Genomic DNA, 24,626 nt, shown 5'->3' with positions numbered 1-24,626 from the left:
TCGGAAGGGGACGATAAACGGCTGACCCGTTTTAAGAGAGAGAGAGCAATACATCTTGCATATAAAGGACACACTTGTAGATATCGGAAACGAGCAGGTTAATGCCACTACAAAGCAGCAGTCGCACCAGCAAAGAGGAAAGAGATTCATGTAAGTTGTAATAATTTGTTTCCTAATCTATATAAATAATTTGTTTAAACTAAACATTTTATAATGTCGGGATTTTGCAATAAACAATAGGTTCCTCTATGGTATTTACTCTGAATACGAATATGTAAAGAATCTCTTAGGAGATGGGTTTTTTGAAGAAGGTACCGGTAATAAAGTTATTGAACTTTCTGCCAAGTTTGTAAGCTAGCTTTAAAACCAGGTTTAATCAACCATTTTCTTTAAAAGGAAATGCCTGTGCCAAGTCGGGAATATGACAAATGTTTTCCATTCGTTAAATGTTTGAGTTGTTGATGTTGTAATTAGATAAAGGATGCATTGTTGGACTCACTTGATGAATCTTTAGACTTGAATCAAGTGAAACCAATTAAGAGGACGACATTATTGGATTTATTGAGTCTAAAATACTAGTGTTATAATATATCACTGTTACTGTGTTTTATCGGAATACAACAAAAACATCACTAATATATTCGACAGTACAACAGATTACAACAACCAATTAACGCAGACTCCCTAAAAATAAATAACAGACGCCCTTGCAATTAGGGCGAAAGATGCCAGAGGAACAGTCAAATTCATAAATCGAAAATAAACTGACAACGCCATGGCTAAAAATGAAAGAGACAAACAGACAAATAATAGTACACAAGAAACAACATAGAAGATTAAAGACTGAGCAACACGAACCCCACCAAAAACAGGGGGTGATCTCAGGTCCTCCGGAAGGGTAAATATATATAAGCAGATCTTGTTCCACATGTGGCACCCGTCGTGTTGCTCATGTTATTACAAATCCGATAAATAGTCTAATTCGGTAGGTCACATTCATGAAAAGGGAATGGGATTGTAGTAACGACGGAAGAAACATATCCGACATCATCTGTGAAACGGTTATTCCATAACGGTCAACCAACTCGTGATGGCGTCCGTAAAATTTACGAAGGGATGATTTCAGCTTCACCATTTGGAACTGTTGGTTTAATAGCTTCCTTGTGAGCAGCAACCCTCTATCAAGGAAATCTTGATAGGAAATACAAGCCCGGGAATATGATATTAGTCAAGATATTAGGCAGATTTAACTGTATCGGTTGTATTCTTTATCTCTAGTTTGATGGAGAAAGAAAGACAACAGTAGTATATCGCTGTTCGAAATTCATAAATCGATTGAGACAAAAACAAATCCGGGTTACAAACTAAAACTGAGGGAAACACATCAAATATAAGAGGAGAACTACGACACAACATAAACACAACATTAAAATGTAACACACACAGAAACAAACTATAATATAACAATGGCCAATTTCCTGACTTGGTACAGGACATTTTGATAAAAAAAAATGGTGGTTGAACCTGGTTTTATGGCATGCCAAACTTCCCGCTTTTATGGCTCGATGGGATAGATGCGTTCAACATAGTCACCAAATTTTGAATTATTTAGTGAGAGAACATCATCTTTATAGTGGAAAGTAAAGTTAAAGGATAATGCTAACTTCTTATTATTCATCCTAAGAAGTTCCTGTATGAAGTCAGCCTCATAATAATTAAGAAACAAGTCGGCAAGAACAGGGGCACAATTGGTTTCCATTGTAATGTCGACAGTGTGTTGAAAAACACGTCCTCCAAACGTAACAAATATGCTGTCAATCAAGAAATCAAGCATCTTGATATGTCAGTTTCAGAGAATTTTTTTGTATGAATCAGTGTGATACTTTACAAGGTAGGATTTATTCCTCCCTTATACATGCTACTTGTATCTACGTTGGACATTCTTTTTTTTAAACAAAGCAATACCAACTCTTTTAATTAGTCTTTTAGTTTGGAATGGGGTATACTTGTGTAAAGTGTAGAAAAGTCAAATGTTTTAATGAAAGAGTCTTATATTGTATGTACTCTAAAAGATCTTTGGGTATAATAAAAAAACGAATAACACATGGTCCTAATATCCCAACTTGGAACATGTAAACAATCAAAATTTGGAAAGTCTGAAAAGTTACCAATTTGTTATGGATAATTTATTAATTACTCTTTTATGTGAATATCCAGTGATGAACAGATGACCAAAATTTATCATCGCTTCACTAAGACCCGCCTATAGTTTTTGGTAAGGCATGGACATCATTGTCATGGGGAAAAAACACATGTTCTCATCGCGGACGACATTGTAGAAGCGCAAGTTCAAGAACATCCACACGTGAGTTTTTCTTTGATACACGATGCTTTGCCAACCTTTCGATGGATATTAGGAATTGACAATTCACCTGAAAACTCGAAATATACACCTAGGACACTTATTAAGGATGTACTTAGGTGAGATTAGGTAAAAATTAAGAAATTAAGAAATTAAAATTGATACTATAAACTGGTAGAACATCAATTAAGGATAAAGATAAGCTAAAAATATTGATAGGTCATGGACCTCCTTTTCGAGATATTTGAGATTTAAAATATGGCGGGAAAAGGCTGACTCGGACGTTTACCTTATATTTGCATTGGTATTATTTGTGTCTCAAAACAGAAGAAAGAAAATCAAGAATCTTCTAAAATTTTAGTAAATGACCTTTCATGAGCTATTAAGTCTTATATGAAAAAATAAATGGGTGTTATGGGGAAAAATATTTTACATTGTATTGTATGGAAAAATACCAAGGAGTCCGAACATTTTACACAAATTCCAAAACCTCACCTAAGTACATCCTTAAGAGGGAAATCTAGTTAATCATAGATCTGTTCTATGTTCCTTTGAAATATTAGCAAAAATTAAAGATGAAGAACAAGTTAACTGCATTAGATATATATGCCAGTGTCTTTACTGACAACAATATTGATGTTGCTGGATCGTCAAAGTGCTTCATGGAACTTCTTCTAAATTACTAACATCCATTTTATCAGCAATCAGTGCCGGGCTTCAAAGTTATTGTAAAGCGACCTATATAAGGGTAGTTGTGAATGAGCTGTGAATGCTTGAAATATTCCAAAGATCTTTCAGAGTACATACAATCTTTAGTGACTCTTTCATCTTGCAGTAGAATTAAAACACTTTGACTTTTTCACCTTTTACACACGTATGTTACACACACAACACTACTTTTTACAAAGAAATAAGTATATAATGTCTGTCGGCTTGTTATATTAGATTTGATCTTCTTCAAGAAAACACATTCTGTTTTTGTCTTCTTTTTTTTAATTGAGTATTCAAAATGACAATGTACAGATGGAAATGTAAAATTTAAAACAATTTTAATATCTTGTCGATTGAAAATTCCTTTCACCAGAACCCACTGTAGAAACATATAAATGCACCGATTTAATTTGACTAGCTTTCACTTTTCTTTACTTCCATCAACTTTTTTCAAGCAGAATCTTTTCTTCACAACTTTTTCCATTCTGATTCACAAATTCTTGTGCAAGTTTTTGTTTATTTTTGTTTTTTTCCCACGCAGAGATTCGACGCAGTGGTATACATATAATGCCAGCCAGTGCAAGAGAAACACCAGCCATGTAAAATGTTATACTGTAATCTCCAGATTTGTCTGCAAATGATCCTAAAATATAACAGAAAATTGTTAAGAATTTTATTCAATAAGATACTTGCCCAAAAACATGTATTATATTCATTTAAAATAGGCACATGAGTGTTTTGTTGTTCGCATACCATGCTTTAAAAAAATTAAAATTAAATTTTAATGTTTTCTGACCACTTTCGGCCTTTCAACAGAGGGGTCAAAGGTCACCTGAATATGTAAGACTGATTTTTTAAAAATTCTAAACATGTAGCTATATTGTATGCATATTCATATGTAGTTAAATTATGGAAGAAAAATAAAAATCATTTGCTACATAACAAATATGTCTAAAAACATTTACTTTTAATTTCCGATCGCGTAGATTGATACATGTATTAGATGGAAATACATCCAAAATACATTGTAGATATCAGAAAATAACTATTTACGATTATAGGATACGTCTACAAATTCAGTGTATAATGGTCATACAAGAAGATGTACATGAAATCACATCACGGTATGGGTTTTGGTCTCTGATGAAGAGTTGTCTCATTGGCAATCATACCACATCTTATTTTTATATGATATTACTTCACTATATGATGGCCTAGGTTGGAGGTTCTTTATTTATTTATTCTTTTACTTTTTAGGGCATTTTTCTCGATTCGTTATTTTGCAAATACTGGTTGTTTCCCATCAAAAAAACTTTGGTGACTTATTGTAAATCAGTATATAAAAGCAACTGATGAAACCTGGTGGCTATACCGAATTTAATGCGCTAATGACTTTTATATGTTTAGATATATTCATTCTGCAATCAAAACACATAAACCACGGACAATTGCTGAACAGTTTCATGAACTTCGTTTCTCCGCCAAGTATGTTATTGCCTTATGTTCTATGGTACGTTATGAAGATGAACATTTACTTTGTGACAAATGTGACAAGTTCTTCTTGAATATCGTTAAACACTAACTGGTATCCTGTGATTTTATACAAGACAAAAGAGATGATCTATGGTAGGGCATAATTAACGTCGGTCGCATTCAGTTCAATTTTTTATGGACAGTCTTTCGGCAAATGAACTCACAACAACAACTCTCTCATGCAATACGTCATATGAATTAGAAAATGACGAATTAAAATTGTTTCCCGAAGATTTGAGGAAAACATCTGCAGAGTCAACCGATAGCAGATGTGTCCGTTGTCGCTTTTATTGACAGTGCTCATGAATGTTTTCTTGTATTAACTTGAATCAGTAATTAATTTCTAATTTATATATTTCATTTTCACCAAATCTCTATGATAGAGAAAATAAACGTATATATTCTCTGTAAGCCCCATTCAAACCCTCTTATATGATACTTGCCTGTGACCGGTGGACCAAGGAATGACGATAAGCCTTGACACAAGACAACCAAACCGAACGAACTTGATAACTTTTCTATTCCCATTAGTTCTACCATTATAATGGAACGTAATGATACAAATGCAGCTACAATAAAACACATTTGTTAGTTTTCTCGTTTGAAATGTTTTACATTAGTCATTAAGGGAGCTACCATTTGATTTTTATGGGGGGGGGGGGGGGGGGGGGGGCTAGGATGAAAAATTTTGTCCTGCATTTTTTTTTAGTTGAAATCTCTGTCCTGCCTTTTTATTTTTCACTCTATTCGGTCCTGCCTTTTTTTTTATAAGTTTATCCTGACTTTTTTTACCTAAATTGTCATCCTGCATTTTTTTTTTGCAAAGTGTCTCATCCTGCCTTTTTTTTTACTCAAAACTCCTGTCCTGCCTATTTTTTTCAAATTTCATCCTAGCCCCCCCCATAAAAATCAAATGGTAGCTCCCTAATGGGCATATACATGTTTCTCCTTGATGGAGGCCGTACGGTTATTTGGAGTGTTAGACTTCTATCTTTGGTCTTTGGTGGATATGCGTCTCATAGGCAGTCCTTCTAATACTATTTATAAATAAACACGAAACAAATGTTTTATCTTATGAAGTTATGTCTATCTTCTTGTAAAATTGTTGTTGAATGTAAAAAATAATGTCGTTGATTATAGTCAATTTAGGGCTTTGGATTCTGTTTCCTCAGTTACACAGTGTAAGACACTGTTTTGTTGTTGGAGACTGTATTCTGCGCTAAAAATGTCTTTGGACTGAGATTTTTTTCTATATTTGATATTGTCTTTCTTAAAGACTAAACAATAGTTTTATACAGTTACCTTACTTGCATACAAGACATATAAACTTAAATTATCAAACCAAATTGCATATTACAAATTTTGTTTAAACATTGACATTTAAGTACCAGTAACTAAACATATACAGTTTATGCAGTGAAATATGTTGTAAATGACATAATGACAAGGAGAGGATAGGTATAAAATAGCCAGAAATGATAAATAAAGACAATAAACACATCTGGCTTATTGAAAACTATAGTGTATACTTTAGATGTATTCATCAAACCTTTTTCAGCTTTACCGAAAAAAAGCATTACGTTTAAAAACCTGAAATTTTGTACTGGTTATGTCGAACAGATATCTTTTTACAAATAATTTTGTAGAATATCTACACAATAATATTTGTCGAATAATTACCGAACAATTGGTAGACAACGATTGGGCAAATACAATGCAGCAGATGCTCTCTGTGCGTCTGTGACTATTATACGAACTATAATATATCCCAGCTGTGCATATAACAACGTATTAATAATGCGTAGGGTTATTTTGAACGAAAATCTTGATTAATTTCGTAATCGCTTGCTATTTTAATCAAAATGAGTCATTCTGGTATCTGGTATGATTATACATCCGAAGAAATTATATATCTTTGAATTTCTGATTATTCAATATTATATTTCATACTTCGACAATTTATTAAAGACTATCAATTTTTTAATGTATTTCATGCGTCGACAATTCATTAATAACCATCATTAGTATATATTTACCAATTCCAGAGCCAAACAAAATGGAATACGTGATTAAAACTCCATATATCCTATAAAATGGCACAAATGCAGTTGTTCCACCGGCTAAGATTAAAGCCATGTTGTTGATAAGGAGACAATCTGCCCATGGTCTATCAGAGATAAACCCTACAGCTAATCGAGCTACAGTGTTTGCAATACCTATTAAAGATATTAACAGGGCCTGTTCTCCCGACGATAGTCCTACCTCTTTAGCATAATCTGGTAGAAAGTTAAATGGAATAAAGAAGCCTGCAAATATTCAAAATAGGTGTTACAATAAATTTAAGATATTAATCATGACAGTGAGGATTTCAATTATTTGCATAGTACATTTTTACTCAGAGCATTAATACAATGTACATACATATACTATTGTTATCATAAATAACATCTTTCGAAAAAATACTAACGGCTATAAGGTAGATACAATTGATAAAAGTTTGATTTAAAATCCTTTGACATGACCATAGGTAGAATTTAAAAACGTTATAGAAGGGGTTATATAGGAATAAGAGTAAGTTTATTTTTCTATGAGAGGTTTGAAAGTTCATGCTTTGAATAAAAAAGAATAGCTCAAGTTTAAGTGTTGCTTCTTACAGGGTAGCTATTGGACACAAATACTTAGTGATAGAAATTTATCTGTTCGAACAGTCATGATTGTATGTGTCACAGATGATATAGATGTTTTCATTAGTACCCTCAATTCAGGAATCATTTTATGAAGTTTATTTGTGACAGACTGTCCCCGAAAGTGACGTAACACATGCTTACTTGACTTGAGCAACACGACATAGAACTGTCCACTCTTTCGAAAAAAACTGAGTTCTCAGAACTGTCCACTTTTTCGAAGTACCTGAGATCTCAGAAATGTCCACTCTTTCAAAGCCCATGATTTTTCTACAAGTTTTTTGTTGGATGCGTGTTGCCTTTGCTTTGATTTACTGTGATTTTTTGTGATACATGTACTTTATTTTTCATTGCAAAAGATGTTTCCACCGGTCGTGCCTTTGACTCGTTTGTACTAAATTACATTTGTTTTCTTTTCGTTTTACAAAGTTCAACGTCATTTACTTCGATTTTGTGATTTCGCGCGTTTAAACTCTATCAATGTGTTCGCCTAATTTAGTAAATGTTAACCATTTAGAAAATTGATTACAAGTGACACATGCATGGTATTGGAATTGTAATGAATTAAATACGAATTAGCTGATGGTGTTGTTTTCTTTCTTTTACATAGTACACTCAAATCATTATGATACTTACCAAACATACACAGAAAACATGAAATCCCATAAACTACAAATGTTGGACTCTTCAGCAAAGAAAAGTCAAATGATAACAGTATAGATTTTAAAAATTGAACACAAGAATTTGATTCTTTCGTCTTTTCTTCATCTTTGATTGTCATTTTCTTCACATATTCACATTCATTTTTAGACTCGGTGTATTCTGGAATGTGATGTAAACTACCACTATAGAATATATCTTTTCTAGCTAATGGATTTAATGTATCTACATGTCTGTGATGTACATGTAGTTTTTGTGCACCACATATGTCTTGACTCCTTGCTAAACGACATACATTGTTACCTAGATCACCATTCTGACCTACTTTAATTTCTTGTGATTTACACCTGTAAATTGGATTTTCCACTTCAAGGTCTATTTTAATCGTTTGTAATAGCGGATCCATGTGTCCATTTGCACATTTGCCGTTTGTTTCACTCGTTTCCTTTGGTATTGTTCGACGTCGTTTTGGTAAAGGTCGGTAAAAACAACAAAATATTACACCATTTAAAACAATACCGGAAATTACCCATAAAGCTCCCTGCCAAGCATATTCGTTGATTAGAAAAACACATAAAGGAGCAAAGACAAAACCACCTATTCCAGAACCACACACGGCGATACCAGTAGCAAAAGCCCGTCTTTTCTCAAAGTAATATCCTACCATAATGATAGCAGGCAAGTAAGCTAGACCAAAACCTCCTCCTACAAGAAAAATGCTTGCATTAATATCAAACTTTATAAATACATGACTTTGTACAGTTGTGGATTTTGTATTAATTTTGAAGATTGGATTTAGTACCAACAAAATACAACTTTCTGTTATTTTGATAGTTCTAAATTCAAAAAAGTTGCAACCTTATTTCCTAAAACATGCTAAAATATAATGTTCTCAAAAGTTTAATCAACATATGAAAAACAATTATTGATAAATTGCAATTAGAACACTAATTTTCCGGATGGACAGAGTGTAAATCTAAAGTCCCTTTCGACTTCGTCGGTAGGGAACCAAAAAAGAGATTTCTACAATTACGGTCTATGTTGCATCATTCTCCTCAAAGGGTAATGCATAAACTGTCCATCCACATACCCTTATTATATCATGTGTTGTCTTGAAAACCATTTATCATTTATATTTCCATATATTTACTCTTTTATTGTCAATAAAAAAGTAAGAAAATAAATAAATGCTCTGTTCAAATCACGAATTAGAAATACATGTATGCATGATTACGTGGAAATGGAGTTTATCGCTAATTCTGCTGATATAAGATATGCAATATTTTATTCAGAAAATCTATAGTTCACACCTGTATATCAATACAATGCAATAATTCGTGATGATGCGCTTCTGATAATATTAAGTAAACTGAAACAAAACAGCATGCTACTTTCAAGATATGGAAAATTAAGGTGGTACCCAACACTTTCACTAAAATTAATTTGGCTCGTTTACTTTTCCTAAAATTTTGTCAAAGTATTAACTTTACAGAGTTATCTCCCTGTAGTGTTAGGTACCACCTTAAAAAAAGAAAAATGCATATGATACATGTATCAGACAATAGCGACATATGATCGATCACGCCAGGGTTAAATATTGAAACGATTTGGATGTCGGATATATGTCTCGAAATCTTATACATGTAACACTTACCTGCAATACCGCCATACAGGAAAATCATCAAATCTAAGTTTGTAGAAAACGTACACAGAAACAAACCAGCAGCTGCCATAAAACTACCAAATACAGCTACTTTACGTGCTCCAAATTTCTTTACAAATGCACTTGAAATTGGACCTGAAATCAAATATAAGAATTTGAAATTCTCATGGAATGAGAAAGTGGAAACTTTTACACCCTTTCTACATTTCAAAATATCAAGGCTGTATCTAAACAGCCGGAATATCAAGGCTCTATCTAAACAGCCGGACTCAATAATTTCATATTCATACATTTAAACATATACCACAGTGTTCGGGCTAATGCATTATTCAGGCTAAACTTTGATATTTAGAGGTTAAGTGGACAGCCAGCATTTATATACACAGTAACATATCAATTCAAACTTCCAAAACTTTTTCTTCAAGTGTTTTATTCTGTATAGATTCGTTGATCTTTTGCTGATGATTTTGCGTTTTTTAAGCTTTACTTTATGTAGATGTCGTTTTGTTGGTGTTGTCAAGTTTTGATATAAACATTTTTTACAAAGAGATGTGGTATGATTGCCATTTAGACAACTTTCTACAAGAAACCAAACTACGTAGATGATATCCACTATAGGTCACATTACCGGCCCTTCAACAATGAGCGAATCCCATACCGCATTGCTATTAAAACTACATAATGATTTTGTTGGTCAAGTTTCAAATTTCAGTGTTGTTGACATTTATCCAACATCTTTGAATAACACAGATAACATAACCTCCAATGTATTATTCATTGCCTAGTAACCGATTTACATATATAGATAAATATATATATATAAGTCTGAAAATTACACCAAACAGTGTTAGAGTTAGATTTTCTACTGACAAATTTTTGTCCGTCCCTCAGCAGGATTCGAACTCACACCTTTGATACACTACAGCACCAATCGCTTAGCCTCATGTCCAGCGCTCTAGACCACTCGACCACATCCGCTATATAAAAAAATAACTTCAATAGTCGTAGTGTTACCTTGTCACGGAAGGTGAATCTAGAGATAGACATGAGACACGTGTTTTTTAAGCGTGTGTAGATGTTATATTATTATTTTCATACACAATGTATTTATTATTTATCAGCAATCTAACTCAACAATTTTTATATATCATATAGGATCATGATTCATTTCATTATACAGTCACTAGAAATAAGTATATCATACAAACAAGTCTAAACAAGTGACAAACCATACAATATACATGTCCACTGGATCTAAGAGTGATATAGATACAAGGTTAATGCAAATGTTTATATAAGTCTGAAAATTACACCAAACAGTGTTAGAGTTAGATTTTCTACTGACAAATTTTTGTCCGTCCCTCAGCGGGATATATATATATATATATATATGAGTTCTTCTGAAACTTTCTTTACTTTTTCCTGATCTATAGATCCACTTGTATTTCGATAGGTTTAAACATGAAAATATAGCATATTATATTCTAAAATAATTCCTATAAACAATAAAATTTTATACATTTAATAAAACAGTTTGTTCATTTTCTTTTGTACAATAGCCTTGATACATTTGTAATATCTACTTCATCATATCCTTTGTACAGATTTTGACACATCTTTTGATAAATGGTGCAGAAATTATGTTCGTAGTCTTATTAATAACGTGAACCACAAAGATACTGACAGAGGTTATGCCGAGTTGACCTAGCATCTCTTCTCAATCTATTTTAAGCAAGCTACATGTACGTTGTTTATACCAGCGGAATAGGATTCATGATATTTTGATATACAATGGAGGATTAAGGTCGCAAGCATGTCGATTGTCCTGTTAGTATAAGTTAACAGTGAAATCAAAAACTTACAATACCGCAACTAATTCATTTATTCTATTAATAGAAAGATAAATACGTATCCATAATGGAAATGAACAAAATCTCACCAAATGATAGGTACATTCCGTTCATCACGGATCCAAGTAGTGCTGTTTTTCCTTTGCTGCCACCAAAATGATCCAAAAAGTATGGAAGGAACAAACCAAATGTAAAACATACTCCATCAACCAGGAAACTAATCATAAAAGACGAAAAAGTCACAACCCAGCCCCATCCACCATCTGGGGGTAGGGGTACGTCTGAATCACATTCTGTGTCTTCCTCTTCTGTCCGCGACTCAGGCATATTGACCTAAGAAAGGAACAACTTTTATGATATTACTACAAATGTATTGATATAAAAATCATTTAAGAAACTACAAATAATGTAAAGAATCAGCTGCATCTACCAACATAGACATTTTAAATATTACGCAAGAGTTTATACAATACTAAACGACTATTCACGGATTTTACACCTGCATACAGAAATATCTATAAAATTATGAATATCTGTTTTGTGAGAAAGTAAACGGCCCCAAAGGATACAAAAGTTTAGTCCTTGGAGGCCTACATTCTTGCATCTACTTAAATATCTTTCTCTTATAACAACTGAAAATGTGTTGGCATTCAAGGAATAGTCTTTGTTATAGAAATAAATTTAAGTCCAGGTAAAAGAGATTATTAATTAAAACTTGCTCTTTTAATTTGAATTCAAGGTATAAATCTTTCCTATATCAAAGGACATGAAATCACAGATGCATTGAAGCACAAACACATACATATATATATATATATATATATTAAAATATACAGACACATTGTCCACGAATATATGTGTTCCTCATAACAGGAGTTCTTCTGAAACCTTTGTTGTAAACAATGCTTTTTTTTAACATAAGAAACAATTTTCTTGATTTCACTTTATCACAAAGACGACTATCTGGAAGTCAATGGTGTATATGACAGTTTGAGAACTATATAATATAAGACCAAAGACTTAAATTGATAGCCAAATCCCTCTAAAGTCAACTTTGCCTGAGGGAATTGGATCCTAAGTTTCATAATCATTTATCATGTACAATTTTAGAAAGGTTTGTTATAAATCATGCCAGTATCAAAGTTACAGTTGTTTTAAATACAGATAATAGAGTAAAATATGAAAAATTCTTATATGAAACCATACTTTCGAAAAATGTCTGTAAACTTGGTATACATTTTGTTAGTGCTATGGACTGTGTTACAGGCTTTACGAACAAACAGGTTAATTTTGGATCCAATTTTAGTCATAGAAGAAACAACATGTATAATTGCCAAAATTAGAAACTAGTGGTAGATTTGTATATATAAGCATAAGGAAAGTGAAACACAACACAAGACGCAGGTTGAACATTAACTAAATCAATAAACTATTGCATAGAAAAGTCACATATGGTCATCCATAAGTTCACAACGTCAGTTTGCGTCCGGTTAAAAGTCCATTGAACGTCTCTATATATATAGTTTTACAACATTAGAAATTCACATATGGAGGTAAAAAAAAGTCACAATCTGTTTAATCAGATACGGGGCCGTTTTCCTTCGTTCAGTGACTAAATGACGTTTGCTACCCCTTCTTTTATGTTAAAATATACATTAAAAATTTGGCTCAATTGGTATAAACGGTATTTATCACTTCAGTGTTACAATACAGTACGTGTTCAAATAGTTTTAAGCTACAGTTATTCCGAACTTGGCTATGTTAAAGGTCATGATAATGAAAGCTAGAATTAAAACAATATTCAAGGTTTATCCAATTAGCACCCCATTATGTTGGGAGCACACAATGAATAACATATGTGGGGTATTCGCCATTGGAACAGAAACCCAGTACGATTATAACATCATGGAGAGAAGATATCTTATCTATACGAACAGTCCCGTTCTTATGTACCTCTTGATTATTTACATACCAATATACATGTACATGTATAAGCTGTGTCGCATATTAGAATTTAACCTTTAAGTTATGCAAATGTATATCAATACATCTGTTAACATATTTCGGACTAAAAAAATCTCTACGGAAAATCTATAACTATTTGAACATTGAGGGCTTTTTTTAAAGAAGAATCCAAATAAACCAAAATTCATTTTTTATTTGGTATTTGAATGTCCCAAAATCAATCAAAGTCTTATATTTAGAATGAAATTCAAAACAGTGTGGCTGTGGCCATTCATTGACACATTAAATTCATCCATTGACTGGGACAATTTACGTGAACGTTTGTCTGTAACGACCACTGTTCACGACGTACCTACGATAGACATTTAAACTGTGGGGTCACCAAAGGTTTCTTAACGCCTTTAATTATAAAATAATTCGAAAAAATAATCAGGAATAACCTTTATGTTTTGATTTATATAATTGATAGAAATCAAAACATCGTGTTATTTCTGATTAATTTTTCGAATTACTTTATTAAGGTGTTGAGAACCTTTGGTGACCCCATAGTTTAAGTGTCTTTAAAAAGTACATAGTGAGAAGTGGTCGTTACATACAAACGTTCACCTAAATTGTCCCAGTCAATGGATGAATTTAATGTGTCAATCAATGGCCACAGCCACACTGTTTTGAATTTCATTCTAAGAATTGAATGCTTCTTTTTGTAACTTCATTGGGGTGTAAAAGCGTTGACCGAAGTACATTTTGTATGAAGCGCGGAACCGCTTCATACTAAAAATGTGCGCACGGTCAACGCTTTTACAACCCTATGAAGTTGCAAAAAGAAGCATTCAATACTTATTATTACATTTTTTTTTGCTATGATCATGAAAACACGAATTTTATTATTGTTTTATTTAATTCACCTGTGCACTTTATTGTGGGACCACGTGTTGTCATGAATGAAAAGTGTTATTGAGCAATGCAATTGCTTACGGAATAAAAGTGCTGTGCAGTTGGCCAATCAGAATAAAGTATCATAATGAAACATACATCTAATGTAATTATATGTACATGTAAATGCATACATGCACTTGCATAAGGCTTATACATGTACATGACTGGTACATGCATTCGTGCAGTTGCATAAGGTAGATTTTTATCCGACGCTGCTCATATAATAGCTTATCTATTAATATATATAGTAGCTTTGAGAGTTCATGATGAAGGTAAATCCAGAAAAAGCGCTTCGGACGCATGAAATTATTAAACGTGTTGTTTTCATTTTTTTTTTTATCTAAGTACTTAGTACACTCTTACCTTTACTGAACTACTAATTCACGTTCTAAAACCGTACAATGAATACACATGATAAGCTAGTGTTATATCTCATCAAGACCTGCAAATACAACACATAATCATTTATACGCTGAAATATATCTGATAAGTATATATCCATGTCATTAATATGTAAATCATGTTCATGCTCTCCTGAAAAAATGATTCATTAAGGTACAAAATTGAGAGCCACTATAATATAGAATTTAACGTCTGACTCAGCTTTGTCATTGAAGTTTTTGTGTAATTTTTATTTTTAGTAACTGTGGAAGCCTTGTTTGAAAGCAAATGGATTTATCAACCACATTTCTTAATAATCAATATAAAGATCACTTAAAACTTATTTTAGTCACTGTTGGTCCACCATATTTTTTCCAGAAATTCTATTGACTATTTATAATAGGGTTCATGTTCTTGTTTCAAAATGAAACATGATCCATTCAGAAGATCGTAGAAACTCTATTCAACCAAGTTTTGAAAGCTATATATCTTAAACAAAAAGAGTATAAATGTACAACTTAATCATAGTTTTAAGGCAATTGATGCATCATGAACATCACATTTTTCACATCACATTTTTCACATCTTTTTTTTTAAATCAATTTTGGTACATCCAATTTTCTTTTTTAGTTAACGATTGCGACAATGTTAAAAGGTTGAACGTTAGTTAACATTCTTAAAGACAGTACATGCATATTTCATTTAATCCAAGGTTTATTGGGATGAATTTTTAGTATTATTTCTAACAATTATTTTATAAGAATTCATTTTGTCCAATTATCAATTTCAAGATCACTGAAAGCCATGCATGTTTGTTTGCGGTCACCCTATTATTAAACCCTAAATTTATCATTACACTTGATGTTTGGTAGCAATGGAACATTCGCGCTATTTATTCACATTTTTCTGGTCCAATTTTTATTAAAGAATCGACGGGTGACATGTTTGAAGGCCGTTGGATTATAAAAACATTTAATTTTAGTTCTTTTTTCAAAGAGGTATTTTAATTATTTATTACATTTTATAGGGTATTTTATGACTTTTCATTTGACCAAATCGATGCAATTTTAAGCCTTTATATGGTGGCCATTTCTAGAGTAGATTCCATCAGGATGAAGCAGGTCAAAGTTGTTTCTGATTGGTCCATTGGTTTCAAAACAGATTTGTTAAAAGTGTAAGATGGGCGCAAGTTGGTGACATAAGCTAGCACAGCGCTAGCTGGTTCTTATGGTCCGGATAGCTTAAAAGATATGATTCGCGTTTGAATTCAAGTAAATTTTACATGTAAATCAACGTTTACTTCAGTATAAATATGTAGGTAAAATTGAAATTGGTCTTAATTTATATCGTATTTATTATCGGTCATTGCACTATCATAAATTCGCAAAAATGTAAATTTATATATCTACACGCATTAAAATCTCGATTATAAGTATTTCAAAATGTCCAATTTAATGTCAACAAAGTTTTAGAAGATATTTGTCATGAATACAGGTCGGTATATAATATATATACATTTAATGTCACAGTATGCGCGGTAGCACTAATACATGTACAATGTATATATGACAAGTGATAACGGGACCTTGATATATACTTATACGTAGTATACTTTGAAAGGGTCACTCAAATGTCAGACACACATACGATATTTGATTCGTGTCAAATTAAATGATAATTACAAAATTATTTTAGCAAGATAAACAATTGTATATGCTCTAATTGTGCAGGTATTTTCAAGTAACTCCTGTTTTAATTTCTGTAGCTATATTCCAATGTCACTGTCAGTCAAATTTATTATAATTTATTATAATTGTAACTGTACTTTTATTTATTTATTTATGAAGTTTGATTTAATTTAGTCACCTAGTTTTTGTTTTGCATATAAGATAAAACAAATGTGACGGTAATTTGATCCCACTTACGTCACTGTTTTTCTTCAAATAAATTATATCTATCGAATAAGAGTTGAAATTGTGAATATATTCAAATAACGTAAATGTGAAAATAATACTGTATAAATTTCATGCGTCCGAATATGAAAAGGAAGTAGAAGATGATTGCCAATTAATGAGACAACTCTCCAAAAGAGACCAAAATGACACAGAAATTAACAGCTTTATAGATCCCCGTACGACCTTCAACAATGAACGAAGCTCATTTCTGGATTTACCCTCGTTAGGGACGCTCAAAGCCGAACATTTGAAAGCCAACGATGTTAATTGATTATGAATAAGGCGATTAACAAGATAAATGGAAGCAGTATGGTCACTACAGTGTAATATTTGATAGAACGAGCGGACAGACAGAGACAAATAAGTATATCCAGCTTTAGGAGCGGAGATGTAAATAAATGATAGTTTTACAATAACCATCTAATCATTTAAATTTACAGTAGCATATTTGTTTGCAATACATTTCTTAACAAGAGCTGTCAAAATGACAGTAAACCGGATTCTTTAACATTTATTTGTGTTCTGGCATTTATCAATATTGCAAGGACCAAAACTCCTAATAGGTAAAATTTATGATTATCAATATCAAACTTGACTTCCATGTTGTCAACAATAACAACATATAAACTAGATAGAAAATGACCCTCTAGCAGGACAAACTGTGTGCCCTTAATGCATACAGTAAGAAAAAATTACTAAGTCCACCTACCTAGGATTTTGAAAATATCTAAAAAAAATTTAAACTTTCAAGAACCGTAACTCCTGAACGGTAAAAGTCAAAATCGTCATTGTTGAACTTGACCTCCATTTTGTTGTCAGTAACAACATATTAAAATTTTAAAAGGTTTGGTTGAACGGTTCGTGAGTAAATGCACGGACACAACATTTTTTAAACTTTCAAGAACCATAACTCCTGAACGGTAAAAGTAAAAATCGTCATTGTTGAACTTGACCTCCATTTTGTTGTCAGTAACAACATATTAAAATTTTAAAAGGTTTGGTTGAACGGTTCGTGAGTAAATGCACGGACACAACATTTTTTAAACTTTCAAGAACCGTAACTCCTGAACGGTAAAAGTCAAAATCGTCATTATTGAACTTGACCTCCATTTTGTTGTCAGTAACAACATATTAAAATTTTAAAAGGTTTGGTTGACTGGTTCATGAGTAAATGCACGGACACGACATTTTTTAAACTTTCAAGAACCGTAACTCCTGAACGGTAAAAGTAAAAATCGTTATTATTGAACTTGACCTCCGTTATGTTGTCAGTAACAACATATTAAAATTTTAAAAGGTTTGGTTGAACGGTTCATGAGTAAATGCACGGACACAACATTTTTTAAACTTTCAAGAACCGTAACTCCTGAACGGTAAAAGTCAAAATCGTCATTATTGAACTTGACCTCCATTTTGTTGTCAGTAACAACATATTAAAATTTTAAAAGGTTTGGTTGAACGGTTCGTGAGTAAATGCACGGACACAACATTTTTTAAACTTTCAAGAACCGTAACTCCTGAACGGTAAAAGTCAAAATCGTCATTATTGAACTTGACCTCCGTTATGTTGTCAGTAACAACATATTAAAATTTTAAAAGGTTTGGTTGAACGGTTCATGAGTAAATGCACGGACACAACATTTTTTAAACTTTCAAGAACCGTAACTCCTGAACGGTAAAAGTAAAAATCGTCATTATTGAACTTGACCTCCGTTATGTTGTCAGTAACAACATATTAAAATTTTAAAAGGTTTGGTTGAACGGTTCGTGAGTAAATGCACGGACACGACATTTTTTAAACTTTCAAGAACCGTAACTCCTGAACGGTAAAAGTCAAAATCGTCATTATTGAACTTGACCTCCGTTATGTTGTCAGTAACAACATATTAAAATTTTAAAAGGTTTGGTTGAACGGTTCATGAGTAAATGCACGGACACAACATTTTTTAAACTTTCAAGAACCGTAACTCCTGAACGGTAAAAGTCAAAATCGTCATTATTGAACTTGACCTCCATTTTGTTGTCAGTAACAACATATTAAAATTTTAAAAGGTTTGGTTGAACGCTTCATGAGTAAATGCACGGACAACATTTGGTTGCCGCCCGCCCGCCCGCCCGCCGTACATCCCCAAATCAATAACCGACATTTTTGACACAAAAATCCGGTTAAAAATTAAGGAAGAGATCTCAAAACTAGGAAATTTGTGATATTTTGTGACTGTACCTAATGTTGGGATCATGTGTTCTTTTTAAGTAAATACATTAATTTTACACAATTCAAATATTTTAAACCAGATATTCAGCAGACTATATACATTATAACCTCTAGCAAACATCTTTAAGATTTAATGTGTTACTTTTTGTAAATATATGTACTTGTCGCTCCTGTAACTAAAAAAAAAAAAAAAAAATCTGCGTCTGATAGTAGTTTGAAAAAACAGTTTAACACAGTTTAAACAGATTTATAATATATGTACTGTGATTATACTGAATACAAAGGGTTAAAAGGTAGCTCGATCATATAACTTCTACTAAAACTATTATTATATATAGTATAATAAAAGTATGACTAATTTGTACTGTTTAATACAAGTTTATCAGTAAGATTTAAAACTGTTGAGTGCAATTGGGAAAAATTGCCTATATATATTTTTAACATGTTTTTCCTCATTTTATGCTTATTTTGCAGTGTGTTAAGCACTCTTTATCCACCGTTCCGTATGTTTGGAAAAGTCGGAGGGAGGTAAGAAGATACAAGAGGGACATTCAGGAGAGGGGCAAAAAATACTAGAGGGACAATCAAACTCATATGTATATAGAAAATAAATAGACAACGCAGCTAAAAAGGAACAAGACCAATAGACAAACAATAGTACTCAAAACACAATACGGAAAAATAAAGACTAACCCCATTACAAACTTTGGATGATCACAGGTGCTCCGAAAGGGTAAGCAGATCGTGCTCCACATGTGGCACCCATCGTATTGCTCATGTTATTTCAAAGCCGGTAATACATGCAAGTCTTATTCGGTATGTCACATTCGAAAAAAAGAATCCTTTGAAAGAGGATAATGTATTATAAATATATTAAAAACGTTGTGATATTTAAAAAGAAACAAATTTTAAAGTTTATCCGCGACAAATGCATGTACTCAGGTGCCCGTCCTAAATAAGGAAGGTCGTCCTTATATTTGTTGTTGTTTGTCGTTTTGATGGTTTTTTTTGTGGTTTGATTGATATTTAGAGAATTGCTGTCCTATTGACGTATATTTTCATCATGTCCTTGTTCTCATAAATTAGTCAAACCAAGTATGCTTATACATTTTTAAAAGGGGTTCACAACCCAGGATAAAGGGGGGATTCCAACTATATATTATGCAACAATTCAAATGCATTGGTCTCCAAAAAAAAGGAGGTTTACAACCACAAGGACCCCCCCCCCCCCCCCCCACACACACACTCCCCGGATCCGCAACTAAAATTCAGTCTTTCTTTTTATCACGCGAAGGTTTAAACTACATAGTTTTAGGAAAAACAAAACAGAAATGTGTTATAATTCATACCCTTTAGTATTTCATTCTCCAAACCATGTTATATATATCAAATGTGAACACATTGACAATTATCGGCATTTCGAAAAAAAAAATTAAACAAAGAAAATAATCAAAATTTAACTTACCTTTTAAATTTATAAACTGTTAGGTGTTTACATCTTATCTTAACAAAGACCGTTAAGTACCTGCAAAGAGTAAATAATAACCATGCGAAGTTTCTTTTCACTCTATGGCCTTGACTTTTTTCATATACTGAAAGTACGCTTGTCCTGTTTACAAAAGACAGACGTAGAATTATTCAGGTTTAAACCGCAGAGTACGTACCCCTTTCGTCGTTCGACGGATATAATTATGTGGTCTTTGAGGCAACAATGCGATGTTTTCAATTTTTAAACTAAATAATACAATAAGAAATACATTTGTCACAGTTTGAAATATATGAAAAATCTATAATGATAATGATTTTTATCTAATAGATTTTGCTTGTAGGACAGCTGTGATTATATTAAATATATCAGCATGCTTTAATGCGACATAAGCTAAAATTAAATACTTACGAAGTCACTTTGACAATCTATGATAGGTCTCCTACTGAAAGGCAAACAAGTAGGCTTAATACCATTAATCAAGAGGTTAAGTGTGAAATTGTATGTTATAAGTGTGAGGTTAAGTGTGAAATTATATGTTATAAGTGTGATAATGGCCCATGCAGGTTAACCGCCTTTTCAAAGTTCAACACCGGTCAGAAGTACAATGGACAATCTCACAAGTTTTTTCAAAAGTAATACTATAATCTTGTTTGGATTTTTACTCTGATTTGTCAAATTTCCAGGATTAATTTCGGGGGGGGGGAGGTCCAGGGTTTGGACCCCCTTTTTTGGACGATCAATGCATTTGAATGGGAGCATATAGTTGGAACCCACCCCTTTACGCTGGGTTGAGACCCCCCTTTTTTAAAATGGCTGGATCCGCCCCTGAAATATATATAGTTAAATCTTATTTCTAGCAATTAAGAAAAACTTAATTTGGGGACCAAGTTTATGGAAATCCAATGCAATTTGTGTATTTTACAATTTGACAACTTACGTTGCACATTGGATTCATATTAATTAGTATAAATGCATTATCATGTACAAAACCTGACTGAAAAATGACTGTCTGCACTTTACAATATATCATATTTTAACCTATATGCGTTGCACTTGCATTAGGTACAGAATGTCATTTTCTATTACTAGTGATGGGTATAATACATGCATCTCTGTGTTTACACATCTTATCTGGCTGGGGAAAAATACTGAATTTACAACTTTCTTTACTTCTGATAAATTAATGTGGCCAAGTTAGCTTCGTTTATTTATTTCGATGGATATACTAGTTTACACCGTATACATGGTATTTATGTAAATGTACATATAGTTACAATAGTGGCATGAAAAAACTTGATGTATAATACAGTGCCCGCAGTGTAAATGTATGTAAATACACTACAATCAAGATCCCGAAACCCGATAATGAAACATGAATTAAATGATGTTGATCAATGGGATAATCTGTAATGAAAGTGGACATCTGTTTGTATCACTTGGTTTGTATCCACACATGTGTATACACATATCTACTTGTACCATTTAACGCATATTCATATATATCCCCACAATATATCAATTTTTATTAAATGTAAACGGATGTTATTGTTACTTTGCAAATGAAAAAAAAATCAATTATAATAGAATAGATAGAAACTAAGTAATCCAAAGAATTCCTTTCAATGATTCTATTTTCAGCACTGAATTGATGTGGTGTTTGTTTACAACGTTTTTTAAAAATGATTAAATTTAAAAAATCAATTAATTTAAAGATATACAGTTTTTCAAATATCGAAAAAGTTTGTAACCACTATTTCGAAAAATACATAAGAAAATTGTTTCTAAAAGGAAATAGGACGCGGAAGTTCCGAACACATAATTATATCTTTTTCATTGTCACATAATAAGAATACTACACAACGCAATACAAATTAAGCGTTGAGTATATCTTATCTCCATTTAATGCATTTGTAAATAATCCAAAAGTATTACTAAAGAAATCGACAGGTTCCTTTTAACCTTAAATAATAACAAGTATACAGTCTTACCTTTCTTATGATTCAGATAAAACCGGAAGATGTAAACAGCTGATTTTAAGCCAATGCTTGAACAGTGTGATGACCTTGGAATAGAAGACCACTATCGATCAAAACAATCGTTAACGCTAGCCATTGTTTCTTTATAACATGTGTACCGAATTTAGATTCCTATTAAGACCTAAATATAAATGTGGATGTCGTGTGTTATCTTCTTTTATGTAGAAGAATACACATTTGAAGGGCATATTGATATTGCACATTGCCCGAGATACATTTATTATACATTGTCACGAAAGTGAAACGTGCTTATGTTTACTGTGTATTTTTTTACGATTTACATACAAAAAATGTGTGCTTTAAAAAAATATATATAATTGCTAACATTATTATGATTAATGAACAGCAAATTCACAATAATTTGCAAAACTAATTAACTTATAAAATAATAATATTTCAATTAATTTAAAGAAAGGTTAAAATGATCACATACGAATGAGTGAAATTTTCGGTAGTACGAAAAAAAAATCAACTCTTGTTGCAAAATTATTTCATCTGGCAAAGAATATGAAAGTAAAATGATAATTTGTCTATATTTTTTTTTTATCAAACAAAGGATCCTTAAATTATTCATAATCCCTGAAATTATATTAGGGAATTTGTAGAATAATGATTAAAATGTTCAGTGATTATGTAAAATCACTGGTCATTTTCAGGGATTATATATAATTACTAATGATTTTAGTGATTCTACATATTCCCTGAAAAATCAGGGATTCTACATAATCCCTGATTATACAAATTCACTGTAACATATATAAATACAAATGGTAGTTGGCTCGATCAGACCCGTTCCGAATCGACGATGTCGTCTATTGTTACAATTCACAATCACAATAGACCGAGTTTTGAAAAAAGGTCATTCATGAGGGGTCAAGGTGGAGGTTCTGGTTCTTTATTTATTTATGGCATTTTGTCTCTATTCTTTGTAAATTGTGCTTATTAGAATACGATTCTTTATATATTAGCACCCCTAATTCTCTATACCTAATTTGTTTTACATATTTTTCACTTTTCTTTGTATTTTTTTGTCCTTTTTTGCAATTTTCCCCATCATTCTCTATTATGAAACCCCATCTATAGCTTCATGTGTTCGGCTAGTACTTTAGCTAGTTCTTTGAAATCAATAAAACAAAATGGACTATGGAATCAGTTATATGGAAACATTCATCCATCAGTCCAATTATTTATCTTTATTTCTTTGTAAAAGAATTGATCAGATACACTGATACATTACACTAATATATTTAATTGAAGGAGATTGTAAAATTGATTGATAGTTTTTTTTTTTGCCTAACGACCAGTGGGAAATATTTCATGTTAATGACGGACGATTTTTTTTAAAATTTAACATTTCTTCAAGCATTGCCAAAATTGATTTAACTAGGGGAAAATGTAAAAATTCTGATAATTTTCTTTACTCGAGCACCTCGTACGCTTGAACATGTTTTAATAATATCTGGAAAAAAATGCACCATAATGACATCACATTGCAATTGCATATACAAACATATTTGTTTAAATTTTACATGTATAGTTGTCTTTTTGTAACATTTGCCTGAGTTGTTAAACAAAGAAATCATTAAAATGACTTTGATTTTAATTCAAGCATTTTGAATTAAGAGTTTTACATTTAAACACCTTCCATTCGTATTCTCTCATCCATGTACGAGGGTCTGGAATGGGGGGGGGGGGGGGGGGGGGTGGGGGTTCTGTCATTCTGTAAACATATAATTTTCACCCCTTTTTTCTCTAATCTTTAAAAAATTAACCCTTAGTCCAATGGTTCTCGTTGGTTTATGTCTGTCATATATGTTTTTCGTACAATGTTTTATTTATTAGGCCATTCGTTTTTTCTCGTTTGAATTGTTTCACATATTTCATACATGGCCTGTTTATAGCCGACTATTGTTGAATGACGTTAGTTATATACAAATATATCACCTCTGTGACACTTAAGTGAGTTAAGATAAAGGCAACAGTAGAATTCACGCTGTTTATATCGGTTGAAAGAAATCAAATCCAGGTTACAACATTAATCCGAGGGAACACATTAACTATAAAGGAAAAACAACGGAACACCAGAAAAACTGAAGTGCAACAAAAACAAACGCCAGCATACATAGAAACAGACTACCATATTCCTGACTTGGTAAAGGACATACAAAGAAAAATTGGTGAGTTGT

General features: G+C 32.2%; 1 protein-coding gene across 5 annotated transcripts; it reads right to left on the bottom strand.

The window, feature by feature from the left end:
* Positions 1-2,943: 2,943 nt before the first annotated feature.
* Positions 2,944-22,626, bottom strand: LOC143079521 (monocarboxylate transporter 9-like). 5 transcript variants are annotated; one of them, XM_076254905.1, is made up of 9 exons: positions 22,393-22,626; positions 20,381-20,524; positions 14,728-14,806; positions 11,553-11,811; positions 9,605-9,748; positions 7,927-8,655; positions 6,643-6,912; positions 5,050-5,175; positions 2,944-3,716 (listed from the first exon to the last, which is right to left on the bottom strand). In XM_076254905.1, exons 4-9 carry the CDS (start codon positions 11,788-11,790, stop codon positions 3,514-3,516), a joined length of 1,710 nt encoding a protein of 569 aa, XP_076111020.1. In that variant the 5' UTR covers positions 11,791-11,811; positions 14,728-14,806; positions 20,381-20,524; positions 22,393-22,626; the 3' UTR covers positions 2,944-3,513. The 5 variants fall into 5 exon arrangements, with proteins under 5 accessions (XP_076111020.1, XP_076111017.1, XP_076111018.1 ...); XM_076254902.1 differs by having other exon boundaries at positions 11,553-11,796; positions 22,393-22,625; XM_076254903.1 differs by having other exon boundaries at positions 11,553-11,796; positions 20,381-20,440; positions 22,393-22,625.
* Positions 22,627-24,626: the final 2,000 nt, after the last annotated feature.

The sequence above is a fragment of the Mytilus galloprovincialis genome, chromosome 6 (assembly GCF_965363235.1).
Source record: "Mytilus galloprovincialis chromosome 6, xbMytGall1.hap1.1, whole genome shotgun sequence".
NCBI classification, from domain to species: domain Eukaryota; kingdom Metazoa; phylum Mollusca; class Bivalvia; order Mytilida; family Mytilidae; genus Mytilus; species Mytilus galloprovincialis.
The sequence above is the reverse complement of the archived record's forward strand: the minus strand, read 5'-3'. Positions and strand labels throughout refer to the sequence as shown.

Excerpts from the sequence above, each read along its gene's own strand:
- LOC143079521 (XM_076254905.1), bottom strand. The coding sequence starts at position 11,790 with ATGCCTGAGTCGCGGACAGAAGAGGAAGACACAGAATGTGATTCAGAC. Across the intron at positions 8,656-9,604 it reads CCTGTATGGCGGTATTGCAG|GAGGAGGTTTTGGTCTAGCT; the intron begins GTAAGTGTTACA and ends TTTTTCTTGTAG. Across the intron at positions 6,913-7,926 it reads ATGTTTTCTGTGTATGTTTG|GCTTCTTTATTCCATTTAAC; the intron begins GTAAGTATCATA and ends GAATATTTGCAG.